General features: G+C 35.4%; 1 protein-coding gene across 2 annotated transcripts; it reads right to left on the reverse strand.

Moving 5' to 3' along the window:
- Window positions 1-681: 681 nt before the first annotated feature.
- On the reverse strand, window positions 682-21,223 carry LOC111608205 (NACHT, LRR and PYD domains-containing protein 4C-like). 2 transcript variants are annotated; one of them, XM_023331586.1, is made up of 19 exons: window positions 21,153-21,223; window positions 16,864-16,964; window positions 15,883-16,125; window positions 15,429-15,528; window positions 15,153-15,257; window positions 13,927-14,031; window positions 12,866-12,970; window positions 12,470-12,574; window positions 12,061-12,165; window positions 11,262-11,325; window positions 10,298-10,526; window positions 9,445-9,535; window positions 9,013-9,073; window positions 8,118-8,334; window positions 5,563-7,354; window positions 5,301-5,474; window positions 4,089-4,262; window positions 3,840-3,886; window positions 682-2,912 (listed from the first exon to the last, which is right to left on the reverse strand). In XM_023331586.1, the coding sequence occupies exons 4-19, from the start codon at window positions 15,515-15,517 to the stop codon at window positions 2,398-2,400; spliced, it is 3,978 nt and encodes a 1,325-aa protein (XP_023187354.1). In that variant the 5' UTR covers window positions 15,518-15,528; window positions 15,883-16,125; window positions 16,864-16,964; window positions 21,153-21,223; the 3' UTR covers window positions 682-2,397. The 2 variants fall into 2 exon arrangements, with proteins under 2 accessions (XP_023187354.1, XP_023187355.1); XM_023331587.1 differs by lacking the exon at window positions 21,153-21,223 and having other exon boundaries at window positions 16,797-16,867.
- Between the last annotated feature and the right edge of the window lie 1,142 nt (window positions 21,224-22,365).

Here is a 22,365-nt window from a genome sequence, read left to right on the forward strand (position 1 = left end):
AAATGTCCACTGACACATGCAGAAAACCACAGGATCAACATTGTTGCTTTGGTACAGAGATTACTGCTGGAGCTGTTCACTTGCTGTTTGAATAGTGGAAGGAAGTTACCATGCTTTCACAAACTGACAAAATACAACAGCAACTTTCATCAGATTAAATACATTGTTTGTTGCTTTTTACTGCAGGCAAAATATAAAAATACCATTTACATGTCTAAGTTCTTTTCTCAGATACATTTACAGGATATAAATCAGAAAAACCCAACTCACAAAAATTCTGTGGAATAATATTTTTTATTTGATTTGCAATGGATGTACATTTTTCCAAGAATTATAGATGTTTTGACTGGAAAGTCTCAACTTTTTTTCCACATGAGACAACAAAGGAGTCTTAGATACAAAAGAAATTTATGAGAATAAACACACTGCGGCTGCTTGTTTGCTTTCTGTCCCTGGAATGTTCTGGGAGCTGCTTTTAGCACCACAGGAATGCTGTTCAACCAGAACTGATGGTTTTTACAGGATAGTCAAAGATAATATTTATGGTACACCAACACGTCTGTCCTACAAGCACCAGAAATGGTTTTAACTTTCAAATATAATATATTTTACATCCAATTGGATAAGGAACCTTGTATATTTTTTTGGCTTGGTCTCCCTCACATGGCTGCATAATTATCAGGGATGAAGCTGCAGTGACAGATGACTTTTTTTTTTTTTTTACTTTACGCATGTTTTATTGTGAAAATGGGATTTTTGGGGTACAGGGAGGAATCTGTTAAAATGTTGAAACTTTAAAAAAATGTTAAATGAATTTCTTTCCATTATTTATAAAATAAATAATCACCACAAGATGGGGCTCTAATATAATCCCTGAGATTGGCAATCTAGTAATACAGACCTCTTCATAAATTATTTTTGTGTGCACAAAGCTTACTAGGAAAATATTTATTTATTTTATTTATTTTTGAACATGATAGAAGTACAAAATCACACACATGAACAAGCAATGCAAAAAAACTCATATTTTTGTGCTACAATAATCTTAACATGCTCAAAAAGGAGTAGGAAGAGAAACTTATGAACTCCTATCCCATAAATTCATACACTATTTTCAGATGGACTCTCATTATTAAATAAAACAAAAATAATAAAAAAATTAACATTGGTTAATTAAGTTTCCATTTTATCTGAGTTTACATTTGTCTAAATATATACATCCATACACACAGTATCCTCTTACAAATCAAACATGAAGTGAGTAAGTCATTAAAAACAAGTGATTAACGGCCATATTAAACTGATGAGAATAACGTTTCAGCATGTTTATTTACTTACTGGAATACTTAAAAGATGCAACAGATGGCAGCATTGTAGTCTCTCCCTTAACATTCATTATACACTCCCTCTTAATTTTGACAGTGGCATAAAGATACAAAATAATGTTTAAATAATAAACTAAACTCAAAAACTTACTATACTAACATATCAGTGATTTTCCTTTCTTGCTTATTATTGTACTGCTATTCAGAAGAAACATATCATCCATGTTACAATGCAACAACATGGCAGAACATTATATCACATATTTACATTAGAAAAATAAAAGACTATCTCTCCTAAGATACTCAGACTTCTGTCTTGCAAGAGGCTTTGTTGAGATATTCTGCCTTCATGTCATCTGTTGGACAGTAGTACAACTTAACTTCACGATTCTCCATGAACTCAGGAATGTAATCATATGTACAGTATATATGCTTGGTTCTCAAACCTAGTTCACTCAGTAATCTTCTCAGGCAGCTGCCCTCTGGCTGCTTGACTGAGAGAAACATTGTCACCTTCTGATGCTGAAAGTGAAACTGTTGTTCAGTTCAGTTTTCTTCCACGCAGAAGAAAAATATTGTCTGTAGCTGAACGGAGGACATATTGATCTCCTTTTGACAAGCCAGTCAGCGTCAGCAAAACCAATCAAAGTTTTCATTACTGAACAGTCATACTTGACATCAAGGTTCACTCTGCCTTGTAAGTATCGCAGCGATCAGATGTGGAGAATTTGGATTTGCATTGGACAGTACTCACTGCTTCTGCTATTTTCTTGTTGGATTGGTAAGTATTTGGATTTACAGGATTACTCTCACCAGCATTCTTTTACAGCTTGACACTTTGGTCAGCAGGTGTTGCAACAGGATGTTTCAGATGACAAAATAAAGAAGCAGTTTTCTGCTTGGTCTTGAACAACTGAGATGCCCAGGATGTTTAGCAGCTCACCCATGAGATTCTGCGTTAACTACAAAATCTGACAGCTACACCGGATGCCACAAAGCTATGTGTGGGAGTTGTGTTGAGCAAAGAGAGGTGCTCTGCACTGGCTTCAAGTTGAAAATAATTGACAAAATTTTACAGCATAGTGGCCATTCTAATTTTAACGGGTTCAGGCTCTATTCTCAAAACAGGATACACAGGTTCAGTGAATTTGGTATTGTAGGTGTGAAGGTAGGTCATTTTGTCAGGGAAAACCCCAAAGAAAGACACAGTGCCACCAGGCCAGTCCACATAAACCCCTACTTTGTTTGATGGATCTACATAGATTTTAGTTATTTTGTTGTTGTGCAGAACAGAGAATCCTTCCTTTGAGCACAACAAAGCCCATGACTGATCATTCATTCCAAGACCACAGCGATTACTTTCCCCTCTCCTTCTGATTTCTTTGTACGTCACTCCAATGGAAGCTTTTCCTCTCCACTCTGCCTCCCAGTAACAGCGACCAGTGAGATCATGTTTACCCAGCAGCTCCTCCTCAGCATCAAACCAAGAGACTTTCTCTCCTTGTCCCACTGTCATTATTCTGTTAAATTCAGACAGTGTGAGGTTTCTGTGTGTGGTGGTGGAGTCCAGGATGAGTTCAACAGCATCTGATGGAGAGACAGCAGCATTTCATTAAGTGATCAATTATCTGGATTGTGTGCATTAATGTTAACTTCTGTTCTAAAACAGATTTTACAAAACATTGGTAATGTTGTTTTTATTATGTTATTTCTATAAGATGTATTAAAAATGGGTTCTATGGATAACTGCTCTATGTGCACTGTCACATGCTCCGTGTAGAGCCGGCCAGAAACATACATAAAGTCTCCCTCACTGAATTTGAAATATACCTCGACAGTCATTATTAATGCCAATTTCAAATATGTGCTCCTTGTGTCTGAGCCCTTCCCTCCGACAAGTAATTAGATTAGGCTGAGCATTTTATTTCAAAAAGTGAAAAAATAACAAAAATAGATAAAAAGTTAAAAATAATTGTTGCTTTTCACTCAAAATGAGAGCTACATGTAGACTTATTTATGGTATCATAAGGGGATCATTCAAGAACTTCATTCAATAACCAGTCAGTCATTGGTGAATAACAATGAACTTTGATGTGCATCAGCATGAACTTGTCTGTTAAAGAGAGATTTTCCTCAAACACACTTTATCTTAACTAAAGATCTTTGGACTGGTTCTTTTCCCAGCTACCTCTCTCCCTTCGTCAGGAAACAATCACAAGCAGTGACAACCTGCTGTCACAAGATCTACTGACTGGAACAACATGTAAAAAAAACAGAAAGAATCAGTTCTCAGCTAGAGCAGACTTGATAAACTCATTTCACTCTGTATTTTTGTTCTCATGTTGTAACAGTTTAATAAATATGCTACTTCTTCTCATCCAGACTAGTAAGTAAATTTGTCCATGACATTGCGTAGGCTAACTCATAAGCTGCCCTTTACTGGAATATCAGATTTGACGTCAATATTAGTTTTTCATAAACTGTCACTTATTTCTTAAAAATAACCATACTTACACTTGCTCAGACCAGGTTTTAAAAACTGTAATCCACTCGGCTCCACCCTGGAATAGCATCAAACTCAGGTTAGCAGTGATGGAGAAATTGTGATTACACTATTTGGTTTAGTATGAAAGATTAATTTATTCTCACATTCTGACATTTACTGTATTTTAACTATTTGGTTTGTTTGAAAAAATATTTGTTTCTTTTACAAGTAGACCTAATAACAAGTAAACTTTGTCTAATGCACATGCTTATCAGTACCTAAGAGTTGTTAATGCCCAGTTTGGGTTTTCCAGTCCAGCAGAGAGGAGTGCCACTCCATGTTCTTCTGGGTAATTGTATCTCAGGTCCAGTTCTTTGAGGTGAGATGGGTTAGAAGCCAGAGCTGATGCCAGAACTTCACAACCTTCTCTTGTGATTAAACAACCTGACAACCTATACAAACACAAATATATACAATTAATGTTATTACTTCTTGTCTCACATTCAGGTTTTGTGATTCAGTCATCACTGTCTTCTATACGCATTCTTTCATTCCTCATTTATATATTTTACAGTTTGTATAAAAAATGGGGATATCAGGGATTCTTAATTTAAACATAATATTAATCAAAACATAAAATTCATAAACAATGTGTGAAGAGTACAGTTTGACCCTCAGAGGGTTGCTGGTTCCATTTCCTCAATGTGTTTGAAAGCCCTTGGACAAAACACTAGCAATGCAAATGTTGAGCAAACTTCTAAAAAGTCTAAAAAAAAAAGAAAAGTGCAAACATCATCAGATGTTGATGCTAAACATGCTGTGAAAAATATGCAGCAGTAGCAATAGCATGCATTGCACATCTCAGAAAAATTGACAGCGTTCTCCCCTCTGTTCTGGTGGTTTGAAATCAGACTTACTTTGGGTAAAGTTAAAAATGTCTGAGCACCTGCTCCAAGTGGTCAGGTGCATGACTCCTAATCTCTCAAAATGATGGATTACCTTTAAGAAAAACTAATCAAAGACAGACAATATTATGTTAACTCTGGTTCCACCATGTTCATCCTAAGTGGTCACCCCAGACCTGAGTTTCATGCTTCTAGTAACGTACAGACCCATCAGTGGAGAGGAAAGTTTGTTACATCAGAATTTATTCACCAAATGTGTTTCATATATCCTTTTGTGAATAAACTCTTTTGTGGAAAAGCCAAAAACTATCTCAAGTATTATTGAAAGCATTTGTTGCGAAATTGAATGTTATTTTGAATTTTGCCTTTTCCATTAACCATTTCTAATGCAATACTATAAAATGCGCATGAAAAAAAACATTGATGAAAAAACAGCTACTGAATCTGAAGTTGTCTGTTGTAACACTGCACTGTTGAGTGAATGTGAGAACATTGTGGAGGTGGACAGAGCTGTACAGGGACCAAAAAATACAATGTAAAAAAACATTTAAAAGACATTTATTTATCAAACAGATAAGAACTTACCTTAAAGTTTCAAGTTTACAGTCTGGTTTGGAAATGCCTTCACACAGCAGCTTCAGTCCTGAATCTTTCATGTCGTTGTTACTCAGGTCCAAATCTTTCAATATATAGCACGGAATGCTGATAATAAATCCCATATGTGTATAGCTTTCCACATTCAGGAAACAGCAACTGAGTCTAAATGCAAACATGAAGTTAATAAATAAACAAAATGTTCATCTAATTTCTTTCAGTACAAGCAATGTGTGGTTGCTTTTTTACTTACACAGCTTTAGTTGAGTTTATTAAGAGTGGTGCAAAACTCTCTTGAACCTGCTTTGAAATATAATATTTTCTCACATCAAAGTTTTTCTCATAATCGTCTGAAGACAGCAGAATGTGGATCAGTGCTGCCCACTGAACTTTTGACAATTTTTCCGTCTCCAGTTTTCCTGAATTCAAGATTTGTTCAATCTCTGTCACTAAAGAAAGTTCCTTCAGTTCATTTAGACAGTGAAATAAATTGGCTTTATCAAATGGACACAGAATCTCTTCAATCCTCTTGTTGATGTACAGTGCTATGTTTTTCAATGAACTGCTTGATATTTTTCTTTCTGTCACAAAGCCTTGGAGGAGCCTCTGATTGGTTTTCAGAGAAAGACCCAGAAGGAATCTTAGAAACAGATCCAGTTTGCCATTTGGACTGTCTACAGCTTTATCTACAGCTTTCTTGTAGAAGTGCTCAAATTGTTCTTGAGACATCTTTGACCCAGGTGAGACTGATTCCTCTTCAGCCAGCAGATTGACACCAGTGTTGATGAATGTCAGATGGACGTGAAGAGCAGCCAAAAACTCCTGAATGCTCAAGTGGACAAAGCAGAACATGTTCTGATGGAAAAACCCTTTCTCCTCCTGAAAGATCTCTGTGAAAACCCCTGAATACACTGAGGCTGCTCTGACATCAATGCCGCACTGTGTCAGGTCAGATTCATAGAAAACCAGGTTGCCTTTCATTAACTGTTCAAAGGCCAGTTTTCCCAAGGATTTAATCATTTCCCTGGTCTCTGGAGTCCAGAAGGCATTTTTGTCAGCCTTTTCGTCATACTTGACATTCTTCACCTTGGACAGAACCACCAGGTAGAGGACATACATCTCTGTCAGTGACTTGGGTAGGTCTGTTTCTTCTCTGACTTTAATGGTGTCCTCTAGAACAGTAGCAATGATCCAGCAGAAGACAGGGATGTGACACATAATGTAAAGACTTCTTGATGATTTGATATGAGACAGGACCATTTTGCTTTCCTCTTCCTCTGTGAATCTCTTTCTGAAGTACTCCTCCTTCTGAGGATCATTGAATCCTCTCACTTCAGTCATCAGGTCAACAACCTCAGGAGGGATCTGATGGGCTGCTGCAGGTCGAGTTGTGATCCAGACTCGAGCTGAAGGAAGTAACCTCCCCTTGATAAGGTTTGCCAGCAGTACCTCTAATGATGTGGACTGTGTAACATTGGTCAGAATCTCTTTGGTTTTGAGATCCAGAGGAAATCGACACTCATCCAGACCATCAAAGATGAACAAAACTCTGAAGTGTTCAAAAGAGCAGATTCCAGCTTCTTTCATTTCAGGAAAGAAGAGATGAATAAGTTCAACCAAACTGAACTTTTTCTCCTTCACCATGTTCAGTCCTCTAAAAGAAAATGGAAATGTGAACTGGATGTCTTGGTTATTTTTTCCTTCAGCCCAGTCCAGTGCAAACTTCTGTGTCAAGACTGTTTTTCCAATGCCAGCTACTCCCTCTGTCATCACTGTTCTGACAGGTTTATCTCTTCCAGTGGTAGGTTTAAAAATATCTTCACATTTGATTGTTAATGGGTCCATTTTATTTATGAGAGCTTTTTCAATCTGGTTCACTTCATGGTCACGGATGACCTCTTCACGTCCTTCCGTTATGTAGAGGTCAGTGTAGATCTTATTAAGAAGGGTTGGATGACCTTCTTTTGTAATTCCTTCAAACACATATGCTAGCCTCGTCTTCAGGTTGGATTTGAGTTTACTTTGGCATTTAGACACCAGGCTCTCTAAAAAAGCAAAAAATGAGAAAACAAAGTATTACAGTTCATGAGAATTTACATTTTGCCTCATTAAAGTGCAAGAGAAGGTCTTCCTCTCTCACTGATGAGCACACAGATATGATTGGCATTTCTACTGGACCTGTATTCCAAAGAATAATGAGACTATGTGTAACTCCTAGTAAAGACATTTTAGAAAACTATTTAGAATTTCTAAAATTTTAAGATTTTTCTCAGAATTTTACCTCGTTATTCACAACCTCTCTTAGGCCTTAAAAGATTTTCTAATGGAACAAAATGTTACTGACAACACTGTCAGTAACACAACAATGACAACACTGACAACAATGTACCAGTTTAGGCACCCCAGAGTTTAAATTGAAATCAATTTAGTGCACATCCAGACCCCAAACTCATAACAAAAAAATCTGCTCGTCGAAATGTTTTGGTAAAAACACATTTTAACATAGTGTTTATATATAAAATAAAACTAAAATGCAAACTGCACTCTTTTGTTTATGACATGGCAGTTGAATAATTGAAGAGTTTCTTGAAGCTGTCCACTAATTCCATGTATTTTATATGTGTTTTAGAAAGATTATTGGAGGAAAATATTATCTATGAATTCTATTTCTGAATTTATTTCAATCCCTAATTTTTTTGAGTTTCGGACCACACAACTTGATCTAAACATCCAGGGAGAATAAATGGCGTGAACAATTTTCTTCTATGTTGTAATCTTCAATATTGTGCTATATTTAAGTAATCTTACTGTTATGTAAAGCAAAGGCCATCTCTTCCTGCTTCATTCTCCTTAAAAACTCCAGGATCATGTTCAGAAAAGCGTCTTTGGTAATCCTCTTCTGCTCGTCCTCCCAGTTAACAACTGCTTCATCCTCATCTTGGCTATGCAGGGGATTTGTGTATAAGAGCTTATGAAAACTCTTTAGCTCATTGTCAACAAAAGTAACAATGTTTTCCTCAAGATTCTGTAACAAAAAGTTTTCAATTTGAATTTTTAGATGGAGAAAAGGAAAAACCAACTTTGGTTAAAAATAAGCATATTTTCATGTTAAAGCAATCTGGATTAACAGACTAACTGTAATTTCTGGTCACAAATCAGCAAATAAATATATAATGCAAAACAGCACTGGGAAAAAGAAAGTATTCCCTTCTCAAAATATTTCATATTATCAAATACATTTTAGCCAGATTAGCCACATACTAGGAGAATCAAGAAACAGAGCCTGTCTGACGATCTACCTGCATTTATTATTACATATTAAGATATATCTGGGTGCTCGAAGTATTAAAATAGACAGCAATTTATATACAATTTATATTGTATATATAAATTGCTGTTTGCATTTATTCAGGCTATCTTTGTTCCATGTAAAAATTGTTAAATGTCGTGGGTTCGATTCCCGGACCCGACGACATTTGTCGCATGTCTTCCCCGTTTCCTGTCAGCCTACTGTCATATAAGGGACACTAGAGCCCACAAAAGACCCCCTGGAGGGGTAAAAAAAAAATAAAAAATTGTTAAATGATTTGGAATATTTTTATGTGACAAAGAAAATTGAAATGAGGCAAATTCTTAATAATCACCTAATTTCTTTTTAACTAACAACCTCATTTACTAGTTTTCCACTTATAACATCCCTGACCTTAAATGTTGCTTCCATGTTTGCCTTCTGGGACGTTCTATGAAGAGGATTTAATCTATTTCTGAAAAGAGATTAAAACAAACCATAGTTATTTTGAGATAAGCATCAATTTGTCTATTTAAAATTACTCATCATAACACAAAATAGAGCAGGTTTTGGTACCGTCATTTTAAAATGATAACTGTCATTTTACCATAATGACAGTTCTGGTAAAAGTTCAAACTGCTACACACAGACGTTAAATCTTATGTAGTATCAAAAATGTAATTATTATGACAAACAGATTATTTTTAAAAGCACTGGAGGTTCATGTGTGACACTAGATACACATTAGTATCAGTATTAGTTTTACACTGGAGCAATTTAAGAAATAATTGTTAAATTATTGCTTAAATAACAATTTAAACAATTATAACAGGTAAGCAGTTTTACCTTTCATCTTTAAGCTGTTGGTCATCATCTTCAGAGAGTTTGAACATTTGTGACATATCTTTATCCTTAGATGGGCTCATGGTTGAGTGATCTTTGCAAAAGAAAGCCAATGTAGGATTAAACCATAACTGCAATAATGTTAGAACAGTCTGCAAAAATCTGTATAATCTCAGATGATATATGTTTTTGTATATCTTTCTATTGATCCCATGTAGCTATTCCCTCTAAAGATATTAAATGTGTGTACACGTCTTTGAGTATTTTGCCACCTTTTCTAGGCAAATCAAAAACATGTCCCTGCAGAGCAGCTGCCATAAAATGGTGATGCGCTGTAATTATTAGTTAATCCTGCAGACAAAATTGTCTGGAGGACATTACTCATCTGTTTTTCATTATTTAAGTTTTTTTTTCAAAAGTTACAAATATTTGTCAAGAAATGTCTTCTATCAGTATATCTATGCTTCCTGTTCACCACAATGACCACAAATATTTTTGTGTGCCAGTTTGCCTCCTGCTTTTCAAAAGTGCAAAGTATTGATACAAAAACAGCATCCATTGGTAAATAATTATATTTGCATGAATTCCTCCCTGTATTTTTCACTTTCTAATGATCAGCAAACATTTTGCATATTCACAAAGGCAGACATGCTACATTTCTGCACCTGTAATGGAAAACACCAGCTACATAAGCTACATGTAAACCTACAGCATTGCCAAATTTGTGGCAATTCTAATTTGGGTCTAATTAATATTAGAACTACTAATAATATAAACTGGACAAAGTCATTCCAAAATATCCTATCAATGTGTGAAAACAGTCTGTTTTACGTTCAAAGGAATAATAATCTCCTACTGGAAGACAGAGTATCAGCGAGGTCTCCAAGCTTCGTCATCCTCAAAAATTCCCGAAGAAAGTTCCTGAACTCATCTTCTCCACCAAAGATCTTCCTTCCTTCCTCACATTGCAGCACGTTTTTAGTCACATTATGTCTCCCAAGGTGTTTTGGGTAATTAGTAGTTAACAGCCGATGGAACTTCTTCAGCTTCCGTCTGATAAAAGTTACAGTTTCCCTCTCAAGTCTCTGTAAACAAACAAGTTATGTTTAGATTTTCGACTCACTTATACAGTCTGTTTAGGGAATACCTTAATGCATATTTGATTATGTATTATATAGGAGAAAACATTTATTTTTCTCTGCATTTTTTAACCAAATAAATAGACAACAATGTATAAACTGTCTCTTCATTTTAGATTTTGGTAGCCATTATTTTAGACTTTTTACATCTAAAATAATGGATGCCCTCATGGTGTTTATTTTATCCACATAGCTTCTTTGTTCATCAGATTTTTTATTCTTGATTCTGTGATTAATGGCTTACTGTGTGCTATACTGTAGTAAAATATGCAAATAAATACTTTTTATAGCTTAATTGACATGCGTAATTAAACCAACGCTTGACATAGACTCATTCTTTTCATGGAGATATATATATCCAGCAATGGGTTATTTTCCTACACACACAGATATAGATATAGATATAGATATATATATATATAGAGAGAGAATATCACTGCTTCTTAAAAGGCATTTATATTGAGGAGTTCTGTCTGATTCATGCATGGTTTCCAGTAAGAGGCCCTAAGCAGGTAAAGACATTTGTCAAATTCATGAAGGCTTATGATCAAGTGTAATATACACATAAATATAAAAAAACAATGGATCATTATCAGATATTTAAAGCTAGATATACAAAAGCTGATAAATAAAATAGTAGTTCATGCTTAATGCTGTTTTTATAGTTAAACAGTTACTAACCTCAAAAACTGAGTGAAGGTCTGTATGAAAACTGCTGGTCTCCTTTGGCATTTCCTGGTCAAATCTGTGGGAAGTCATTATTCACAAGTATTTAATTTGATTAAGATGAACACAACTAAATATCTCAGAAGTCCGACTCAAACTACTTCTGCTCTCCAAGTTGCAGAGGTTTACTAGCAATGTTTGCCTCAGTTTGCAATCCAGCAAACAAACCCGCTGACAGCTTTGGGAGCAACCAGCTCAATGCACCAACTTTCCCAGTCAGATCACAACAAGCCATCTCTTGTTTGGTTGCAAAAGGTCAATTTTAAAGTATGGAACGTCGTCATTTCGTCATTTCCCAACACCTTTACACACCTTACAAATTGTAAGGAGTGTCAAAATCCCAGCAATGATATTTGTGAGAGACTGAATGTGTTTGGCTAAGGATTACTTTAATTACCAGGTGGTGCTCCAACTTTTTTCAATAAAAACAAACTTTAAATCTATTGATAATATTGTTACTAAAACTTATCAAGTATTAATTGTTGGATAAACCAAACATTGTTGTAATCCCTATTGGGCAACCAAAGGAGAAGCATTGGAAAAATGTCTTAAAGTTTTGAACATTTTGTATTAAATTATCAAAATGCTGCTTATGGATTCCTTGCTTTAATATTTTATTGCAAAGTGTATTATTAAGAACACTGGTAGAAACTGCAACTCATAAATTACATTTATTGCAATTAGTTTATGCATTGATCTTAGACTGTATGATACGTCTGCTAAATTCTGAAGATTAAAAGATGAATTTACTTACCCTGAAAATGAAGAATGTCTATAGTTGAGAGGGAAATCCATTGATTTCTCACTTTTTAGGGTCACAACACTCGGTGTAGAAGACTTTCTCATTTTCTGCCAAGAACTGTTAAAAAAGAAGTATAAATGAAGCACTTATTAGAAATGTGTTGCTGTGTGCCTATAATTAACATATAAACACATAAAAGTTCCTAAATGATTTGTGACCATCATTCTGTTGGACCTGTGCAGCTACAATGTTTGATTAAAAAAAAAAAATAAAACTGACTGAATTTGTGGAAGTTTTTTGTTTTTCAAACCAGCTGTCCCATATTCTACTGCTAGAACATAGTGAGCGTTTTAACAACTATATTAAAAATATATTTTCATAATAGTTACCTACTGCAGCTCTAAAAGTGGAATTAACTTACCTTGAATATGAAGAATCTTTATAATTAAGGGGGAAATCCATTGATTTCTCGCTCTTTAGGGACAAAATGCTTGGTGCAGAAGACTTTCTATTTTTCTGCCCAAAACTGTTAAAAAAGTATCATTGGCAAAATAAAGGCATTGAACAAAGATGTTTGATTAAAAGTGAAGAAAACAAACTGAGTTGCTGTTTGTTGCAATAAAACAAACAAGAAGATATGACATCTTAAACTTCTGTTTATAATGAACATATTAAAAGAATTAATAGGTTAAAAATATTGACAGAGTTTTTAACTCAAAAACACATACCCAAATCTAATGTATGCTAATCCTAAGATTGCCTTAGGCTGTATACTATATTTGATCAAATTCAGAGATTAAAAGCAGAGTTTACTCACCCTGAAGATGAAGAATTTTTATAATTCAGAGGGAAATCCATTGATTTCTCACTCTTTAGGGACACAGTGTTGTGTGTAGAAGAGTTCCTCATTTTTTCCCCAAAACTGTTTAAAAAGTAGCATTAAAAAATAAAGGACTTGAAAAAAGATGTTTAATTACAAAAAAATAAGACAAACCGAAGTTGTACAAATTTACAAACAAGTGGATCATCCAAGGATTCATTATTTTTTTGTGAAAATAGATTTCTGAGTACTTGTTGAAGTTCCTCTGCTCAGTTCTAAAATAATTCAAGATGGAAAAAACTCAGGCAACAAAAGAGAGAGCAAGAACTAGTATATCTTAACATACTGCAGGAAGGGACATCAAAAAATATTCATTCTATGTAGATCAGAAAGCAGAAAGAGAAATGAAACATAAATACTCATTCAGAATCATGACTATTCTGAGGTCTGTAATCAACAATGTAGGATCGATGTGATAACTGATATGTCATTTTCATGCTACCAGACATGAGTCAGCAAAAAGTGATGGATTGTCATCACTTCTTGATGACAATCCATCATTGCCTTAATGTTCTTCCTACGATGCACATTTTTAAAAGCGATATAATCTGCAGACTACCAAAGAGAGCAACATAATATGTAGATTTCCAGTTATTGTTGGTTTCAATGAAAGGACATATGTCGAAATCACTCCCTCTTTGTTGCTGAATCACTGCGGTGATAATTCTACTCTCTGTAAGGTTTTCTGTCAGTAAATTAAGAAGCAAAGATATTTTATCAATAAATGAAGATCAAAGACTCAAAAGGCTAAGAAAACCTAACAAGAAATAATCAAAATCATGACAAAATGTCAAAACGATGACAAAAAGATTTGAAGCCTATGGGAAAAAAAGCGTGTACAATTGTTTCAAAAATGTTTGCCATATGGAAATTTATTATAGAAATTGCAACTCAAAACATCAAAACAAACCAAATATATTGTAATGAATATCTACTTTAACCTTAGGTGGTATGATGTGTGTGGTAAAAATAAAAAATTAAAAACAGGATTTACTCACTCTGAATATGAAGAATCTTTATAATTCAGAGGGAAATCCATTGATTTCTCGCTCTTAAGTGACACAACACTCGGTGTAGAAGAGTTCCTCATTTTTTCCCCAAAACTGTTTAAAAAGTAGCATTAAAAAATAAAGGACTTGAAAAAAGATGTTTAATTACAAAAAAATAAGACAAACCGAAGTTGTACAAATTTACAAACAAGTGGATCATCCAAGGATTCATTATTTTTTTGTGAAAATAGATTTCTGAGTACTTGTTCGAGTTCCTCTGCTCAGTTCTAAAATAATTCAAGATGGAAAAAACTCAATCAACAAAAGAGAGAGCAAGAACTAGTATATTGTAACATACTGCAGGAAGGGACATCAAAAAATATTCATTCTATGTAGATCAGAAAGAGAAATGAAACATAAATAATCATTCAGAATCATGACTATTCTGAGGTCTGTAATCAACAATGTAGGATCGGTGTGATAACTGATATGTCATTTTCATGCTACCAGACATGAGTCAGCATGGATTGTCAGCAAGAAGAGAAAATGTCTTAATGTTCTTCCTATGATACACATTTTTAAAAGCGATATAATCTGCAGACTACCAAAGAGAGCAACATAATATGTAGATTTCCAGTTATTTTTGGTTTCAATGAAAGGACATACAGTACAGACCCAAAGCTTGGACACACCTTCTAATTAAAAAGGGTTTTCTTTATTTTCATGACTATTTATAAGGCAATAAATCCCACTTATTAACCTGACAGGGCAGGTTGACCTATGAAGTGAAAACCATTTCAGGTGACTACCTCTTGAAGCTCATCAAGAAAATGCAGAGTGTGCAAAGCAGTAATCACAGCAAAAGGTTGCTACTTTGAAGAAACTAGAATATAAGGGGTATTTTCAGTTGTTTTACACTTTTTTGTTTAGTGCATATTTCCACATGTGTTATTCATAGTTTTGATGCCTTCAGTGTGAATCTACAATGTCAATAGTCATGAAAATAAAGGAAACTCATTGAATTAAAAGGTGTGTCCAAACTTTTGATCTGCACTGTATGTCAAAATCACTCCCTGTTTATAATTGAATCACTGTGCTGATAATTCTACTCTCTGTAAGGTTTTCTGTCAGTAAATTAAGAAGCAAAGATATTTTATCAAGAAATTAAGATTAAAGACTCTACTTTGACCGTAGGTGGTATGATATGTGTGGTAAAAATAACAGGATTTGCTCACTCTGAATATGAAGAATCTTTATAATTGAGAGGGAAATCCATTGATTTCTCGCTCTTAAGTGACACAACACTCGGTGTAGAAGAGTTCCTCATTTCCTGTTCAAGACTGTTAAAAAAGTAGCATTTGTAAAATGAAAGACTTGAACAAATATATCCGATTAAAAAAGAAAAAAGTAACTGAACTTGTATTTCAGTTTGAAATCAAGTGTATAATCCAAGGATTTGTTATTTCTGATAGGAAAACAGATTTTGGAGGAGTGTTGATTAATCATCTTACCTTTGAGGTCCAATCTGAGCGTTAATTTTGGAGGACAGACGATCATTTGAGGGCCTGAATGCCTCAATTTTTTTCTCAGTCCGACTCATTGTAAAATGTCCTTTACAAAGACAAAATGTGTTAGAATAATCTCATCATAGGTTAAAGTCACATTGGATATCCTGATGCTCTATTATGATATAATCTAAAATTCAATTCAATTCAAACATAGTTTATTGATCCCAAAGGGAAATTAAATATTATTGTTTTGCATATTAGTCAAGGTTTTTCAAAAAGTTGTTGTAGAGACTGATCTCCCTTTTGCTAGTGATTTTCCTCATCCTTAACCACATATTTCTGATTTTGTTCCTTTGTAGTTTATTCTACAGTCTCTTCCTATACACCTCCTGTTTGTCTCTAATCTTGATTTTGAGCTGCTTCTAGGTACTTCTCAATGATTCTTCTTTTTTTTTACCTTTGGTGATCCAGGGTTTGTTATTGGAGAAGCATCTCACAGTTCTGCTGTGTGGTTGTGCACATAGAAGCTTATACAGTCTGTCACACACTCAGTCATGGCATATCGATGTCCTCTCCATGTGGCTGGCACAAAGTTTCCAGTTTGTAGCCACAAAACAACCCTTCAAGGTTTCTTTAGCTTGACCACAATCTCACATCTCGCAGTCTTTTCCTTTCCATGTTGTATCTAAACAAGGAGTTTCTATAACCAGCAGAGAAGAACAAGATTATGATCTGACTTTTCCAGAAAAGATTTTGCTTTGAATATGTATGAATCATTGACATTACAAAACAAAACAAAACAAATCTAACATTTTGTTTTCTCTGGTAGAGCAACTGACAAACTGTTGAAACATTGGCGATGTAGCAGAGTGGGGCATGATTAAAGTCTACTGATGTTGTCACAGATGCATTGGAGTGTTGTGTCCATATCTTAGCAACAACAGAACTGATGACTCCACATACATTGTCTGCAACGACTGGGGGAATATATATGCATCCTGCATCTGCAGAAACTGTTCTCAAACACTCATAACTAATATAATTTATGTCTGACAGCATGGTATAGACATGCTGACAAATAAATAACATGTCTATTTATATCTCACAGCATTTTTCTGGTTCCATTATGAAAGCCTTTGTTTGACAAATCATAATCAATGTAACAGATTTCCTCTATAAAAACAGTTTTACACGGGAAAAATGTTAGTTAAAACCTTAAATGTTTTAACTGACTTTTTACCATCCTCTTAACCTGCAGCAACAAGAGTTATCTTGAAAAGTTACAATTCAGTAACATATAAACAAATTATTTATGTAATGAGACAAAAACATACAAACCGTAAAAACGGAATAAAGACATTGTTACTTTACCATATATGTGTCCATGAGAAAGCTGTAATCCACACGGGAATACAAATGAAAAACACACTGCTGTTACCTTGTTGTCTTGACACAAAGTCTTCCAAGTCAGCAAACCAGTCCTTCAGGTTTTCAATCTGATGTGGGAGGTTCAGAGCATGACTGAGATTTAAATCTGTCCTGTAATGATTGTGGAAACAAAGCAGACATTATTTTTTCAAAGACTACTGTAAATGTAAAATATATACTTTTTTAACCTATAGTAACACATAAATTCCACAAAAACACAAGTAAAAGGTCAAGTGGAGCATTGTTCATGAATCAATCTACAAGTCCAAATGTCTGTAATGTCACAAAGCAAAGGGACTAGTCCAACCCTCAGTTGCAACCCAATGGAATGTCATGATTACACGGCAAACTATTTTCTCTCCGTCACAGGTCAAAGTGTTTTTTCTGCTTTATACCTCTGATGAGAATGCTGATAAAATGGAACTCCTGAATACTTAAAGAATGTCAAACACTTGCATCACAGTTAAACTTACCAAACAAAAGTTGAAATAAAAGTAAAGACTTCAAAGTAAAGACTTTCAGTAACAGTCAAAAGATTTATGAATTATGTCCTCTTTTCATTAAATTGATACCTTTGAGTGTTGAATGTCCAAACATAACTATGTTGATCAAAGAGGTTGTCCAGAGCTTGAAATTAATGTACAGTGCAGACCAAAGGTTTGGACACACCTTTTAATTCAATGAGTTTCCTTTATTTTCATGACTATTGACATTGTAGATTCACACTGAAGGCATCAACACTATGAATAACACATGTGAAAATATGCACTAAACAAAAAAGTGTAAAACAACTGAAAATACCCCTTATATTCTAGTTTCTTCAAAGTAGCAACCTTTTGCTGTGATTACTGCTTTGCACACTCTGCATTTTCTTGATGAGCTTCAAGAGGTAGTCACCTGAAATGGTTTTCACTTCATAAGTGAGCCCTGTCTGGTTAATAAGTGGGATTTCTTGCCTTATAAATAGTCTTGAAAATAAAGAAAACCCTTTTTAATTAGAAGGTGTGTCCAAACTTTGGGTCTGTACTGTAGTTTTGTGTTTATTTTTTTCATCAAGGCAAAACAAAAAAATATATTAAAAAGTGAGATGCAAATAATCTAACTGTGCAATTCATGGAAAACATAACATGTCAATTCAGGTTTCAGTTACTTAAAGAGCAGTTTACACATTGATACTGTAGTACAATTATTATTCTGCACACATACACATTACCCTTCAACTGGAAAATGTAATTGTAAAGTCTAAAATCACTTTACTAGTCAGTTTACCCATCTGAGAAGTTGTAGGAAATTCAACTAAATACTTGAGACTGTAAACCTTTGTGATTAAATGCTCCCACTGAGAACTTACAAAGTATTTTATATTCAGAAATATTCTGCCCTCTATTGGAAAGAAAAGAAAGTACAAAAACAATTAAAGCCTCAAGCGCCATTGGAGGCCATAGCAGCGAAGTGCGCCGCTGGCCTCCTGGCGATCACGGGGGTTCAAGCTATTGGGCTCTTTACAGACTAACAAAGGTCAATCTTAGCAAGCATGTACGATTTACAGCAGTCTTACTCAAACTGTGGTCCATGGACCATTTGTGGTGCGAGGACACCCCCTAGTGGTCAGAAAAGCTCCGGGACTACTTGTATGATCAGAGGAAGCTAAGCTATAGCCACTGGAACGGTTAGTGGTAGGAATCGTTCCAGTCAGAACTGCTCTTTGCTTGGTAATGAACGATGCTCTGCTTTCAGGTGAACAGCTATTTTTATTTTTATTTAATTTTGTAAATAATTCAAAATGCCCAAGGAGACCTCTTTAGTGCTTTGTTGTGGCCAGTCACATTTACCAAACAGCACCACTCTTCTCATAAAGATGAACAAAGAAAAATACATAAGTGAAGAGTTTCATTTCAGGTTGCATCATATATTAAGATGTTTTATAGCAGGGGCAATTTTAAATGAAGTGGTCTTTGACAGCTTGTTAAATGGGTTAACTGGTCCTCAGCCTGAAAAAGTTTGAGAAACACTGATTTACAGACGTATGCAAACTCTGAGGGATTAGAATTCACAATTCAGCCATACCCAGATGCTCCCAGCAGCAGCTAGCTTTGAAAGAAGGATTTATCATCATGTTATTCTAATTCATTAAACACAGTTTGATATCTGCATGAAGTAGACATTAAGAGGAAGAAAAATAGTAGGAAAACAGGTGACTTCCTGTTGGAAGGGGGCGGGTCTAAAGTGATGTCACCAATTGACCATTTGAATGTGATGAGTTGTGGTCTGTGATGATGCAAATGAAGTTTGATGCAGCTGGGAGCTTGTTATGCCATCTTGATGTTTCGTGGCGAATGGCCAGATTTGAGGCTTGACCACGCCCACATGCTTTGACATAGGAAAATTCCTTTGATAACTTTTGACCTTCAATGCCTCAAGACTATGCTTACTGAGTATGAAGCCTGGATCTCAAAAGCTTTCGGATGAGTTCGCTCAGATACAATGTCAATAAAATAGACAAAATGGCGGCTTTGATCCAAAATGGCCGACTTCCTGTTGGGTTTAGACCAGGGCTCCACGTAACTTTTTTGTAGGTCCTGATAAGATACACATGTGTACAAAGTTTTATAATTCTGGGATAAAGCATGCCTGCAGGATGATTTTTTAAAATATTCTATGGGGCGCTGTGGAGGAATTTGGCCACGCCCACCAAATGTTGGAACGGATTCCTGTTGGGGAGTGGACAAGGAGCGATCTCAGTTAGTTTGGTGCCGCTGAGATCTTAGGTGGGGAAGTAATTCCCCCTTGATGTGCCATGGGGAATGGCCAGATTTGAGGCTTGGCCACGCTCACATACTTTGACCTATGAAAATTCCTTTGATAACTTTTGACCATCAATGCCTCAAGACTGTGCTGACTGAGTTTGAAGCCTGGATCACGAAAGCTCTAAGACGAGTTTGCTCAGACACAAAGTCAACAAAATAGACAAAATGATGACTTTGATTCAAAATGGCGGACTTCCTGTTTGGTTTGGACTAAGGCTCCAAGAGACTTTTTTGTAGGTCCTGACATGATACATGTTTCCAAGTTTCACAATTCTGGGATAAATTATGGCTTGGGGCTGATTTTTAAAAAATATTCTATGGGGCGCTGTAGAGACATTAGACCACACCCACCAATTATTTGACTGTATTCCTGTCCAGGGGTGGACAAGAATCGATCTCAGTTAGTTTGGTGCAGCTGGGCTGAAACATATGGAATCTAGAGCCAAACGTATGGCAGCTGCGTGACCTGTGATTTTGCCGCGACGCCACGGCCACGCCCACCACTGAAAACTCTTGGCGCTTTAAAGTAAGTGAGACCAACTTTGTGTCATCTGACACAAGATCATCTTGATTAGGTCAAGAGAGTCAGAGATGGAGCTTTCCAAGTAAAAAAAGTCACTTCCTGTTCTGAGGGGGCGGGGCTTAAATCTCAACAGAATATGATGACATAGGATCATCAGGCATCCAACCAGGATCACTCATGACAAGTTTGGTGCCAATTGACCTTTTTATGTGAACATTATAGCGTTTCGTTTGTTTTGGTGAGTACACCCAGTTCGCCGCTCTGCCACGCCCCCTCAACATATACGAAATGCCAATTTTTTCAATAACTTTTAATGTCTCCAAGATACTTTTATTCTTGAATTGGGGGGGATCTACCTACATACTGAGTTTCAGATCTCTACGACCTACTGTTTCCCCTATCTCACCTCAGGGGGCGCTGTAGAGCAGTTTGGCCACGCCCACCTGCGATTCCACCGGAATCCGAAAACCTAACACATTAATCAAATAAATCCTGGCCCAGATCCATAATTATCTGCTGATGAGTAAAATAAAAGCTGTCTGTATTTTTGTTTTTTCACTTCCTAGAAAAAAACGTCAAAATAAATCACTTAGAAAAATAGCGCTTCTCATGCCGGGTTATTTATTTTCTCTTTCTCTTTGCATTTATTATTTCAGATTAAAAATTTTATGTGAGCTTCCTCGACACATCAGCCTCTATACAACAAGTCTTTCTTTCTTACCTTGGGACAGAAAAAAAAGTTCTCAAACATTTATAACTCAATACATTTTCTGTTTGACCACATTGGACAGAAAATGAAAGACAAATAACACATTTAAATATATCTGACAGTTTTTTTGCTGGTTTCTGTCAAATTGACAATGTTTCCTTATGAGAGCTATTTTCTGAAAATGTATAATTAGTTGTCATTTATGTAATGAGACACAGATATATAAATCATAAAAACAGAATAAAGTCAATGTTATTTACCGTATATGTGTCCATGAGAGACATGCATCCAAACTGAGAGGTAAATGAAAAATACTTTTGTTTCCTTGTTCTCTTCCTTGTACAATAACTCAGCAAACAGGTCCTTCAAGTTTGGACTTCAATCTGATGTCGGAAGGTTACCTGAGATTTCATTCTGTTCTGCAATGAACAGAAGTGGAACACAGCAGAAAATAGTAAAACTCAAATAAAAGATTGTTAGAAGCCTAAAACTGAAATTTATATTAGTTATGAATTAATAAGAATTTATCAAATATTTTAAAAATCCAAAAGTACATACAGGGGCGCAACTACATATTTTTGAGGTGGATGCGAACATCTCACCCCCCCCCCCCCCGACATAAACTTGTACAAGTGAGGCAAAGAGCTGCTTCTGTTAGCCTGTGTCTGCAGGTCTGAGGCTTTTTGTTAGCATGTTTTCTATCATTCTTATAGCTTGATAGAAAGCCATATCCAAAATGGCAACCCACATTAATAAAATGGTGAAATAATATTGACCACAAAACACTGTATTTGTCATGAAGTGTGGTCGTGTGAGGTGAGGCAGACGCTGTAGACCCTGGTAGGAACTATGTACTGACCCAAATGCAAACAGGTGTCGACTACAGTTAAAAACGGAGAAAGTGAGACATCTAAACACAACAGCAGCACGTTGCAGATGTTCTTCTTCTTCACCTTGTTGTTTTCTTCCCACACAACAAGTTGGTACACTACCGCCACCTGCTGGTCGGTCTGTGTAATTTTTAAATCATTGGTTTGTCTTCATCTACCATCCAGGATGGTAGATCCTGAAGGGAGGTTCTAAATATGAGGGCATACAAACAAAAATCATGCATTTGCATAGGTCTAAAAATGACTTAGGCTTAACATTTACTGTGGCACACATTGAGTTTGTGGTGGTCAAGCATGGTGGGATGGGTTTGAGATCCCTGGTTTTCTCATGGGTAAATCTTGCAACTTTATTTGTGCTCAGCCCTGATTAGTTCAATTTATTTATTATTATTATTTTAATTAGTTCTTGTCATTTTCATTTTATTAAAGGATTTTATATTTATATATGTATTTCTACTCATGGCATTAACTTAGCAAAATGTTACCTCTTCCCACATCAATATATGTATATAAAGCAAAAAATAAAAAACTACAAAAGCAATAAATGTTTGATAAAAGAAACTTTCCAGACCTCATCTACTTA

Source organism: Xiphophorus maculatus, chromosome 3, assembly GCF_002775205.1.
Source record: "Xiphophorus maculatus strain JP 163 A chromosome 3, X_maculatus-5.0-male, whole genome shotgun sequence".
NCBI lineage: Eukaryota > Metazoa > Chordata > Actinopteri > Cyprinodontiformes > Poeciliidae > Xiphophorus > Xiphophorus maculatus.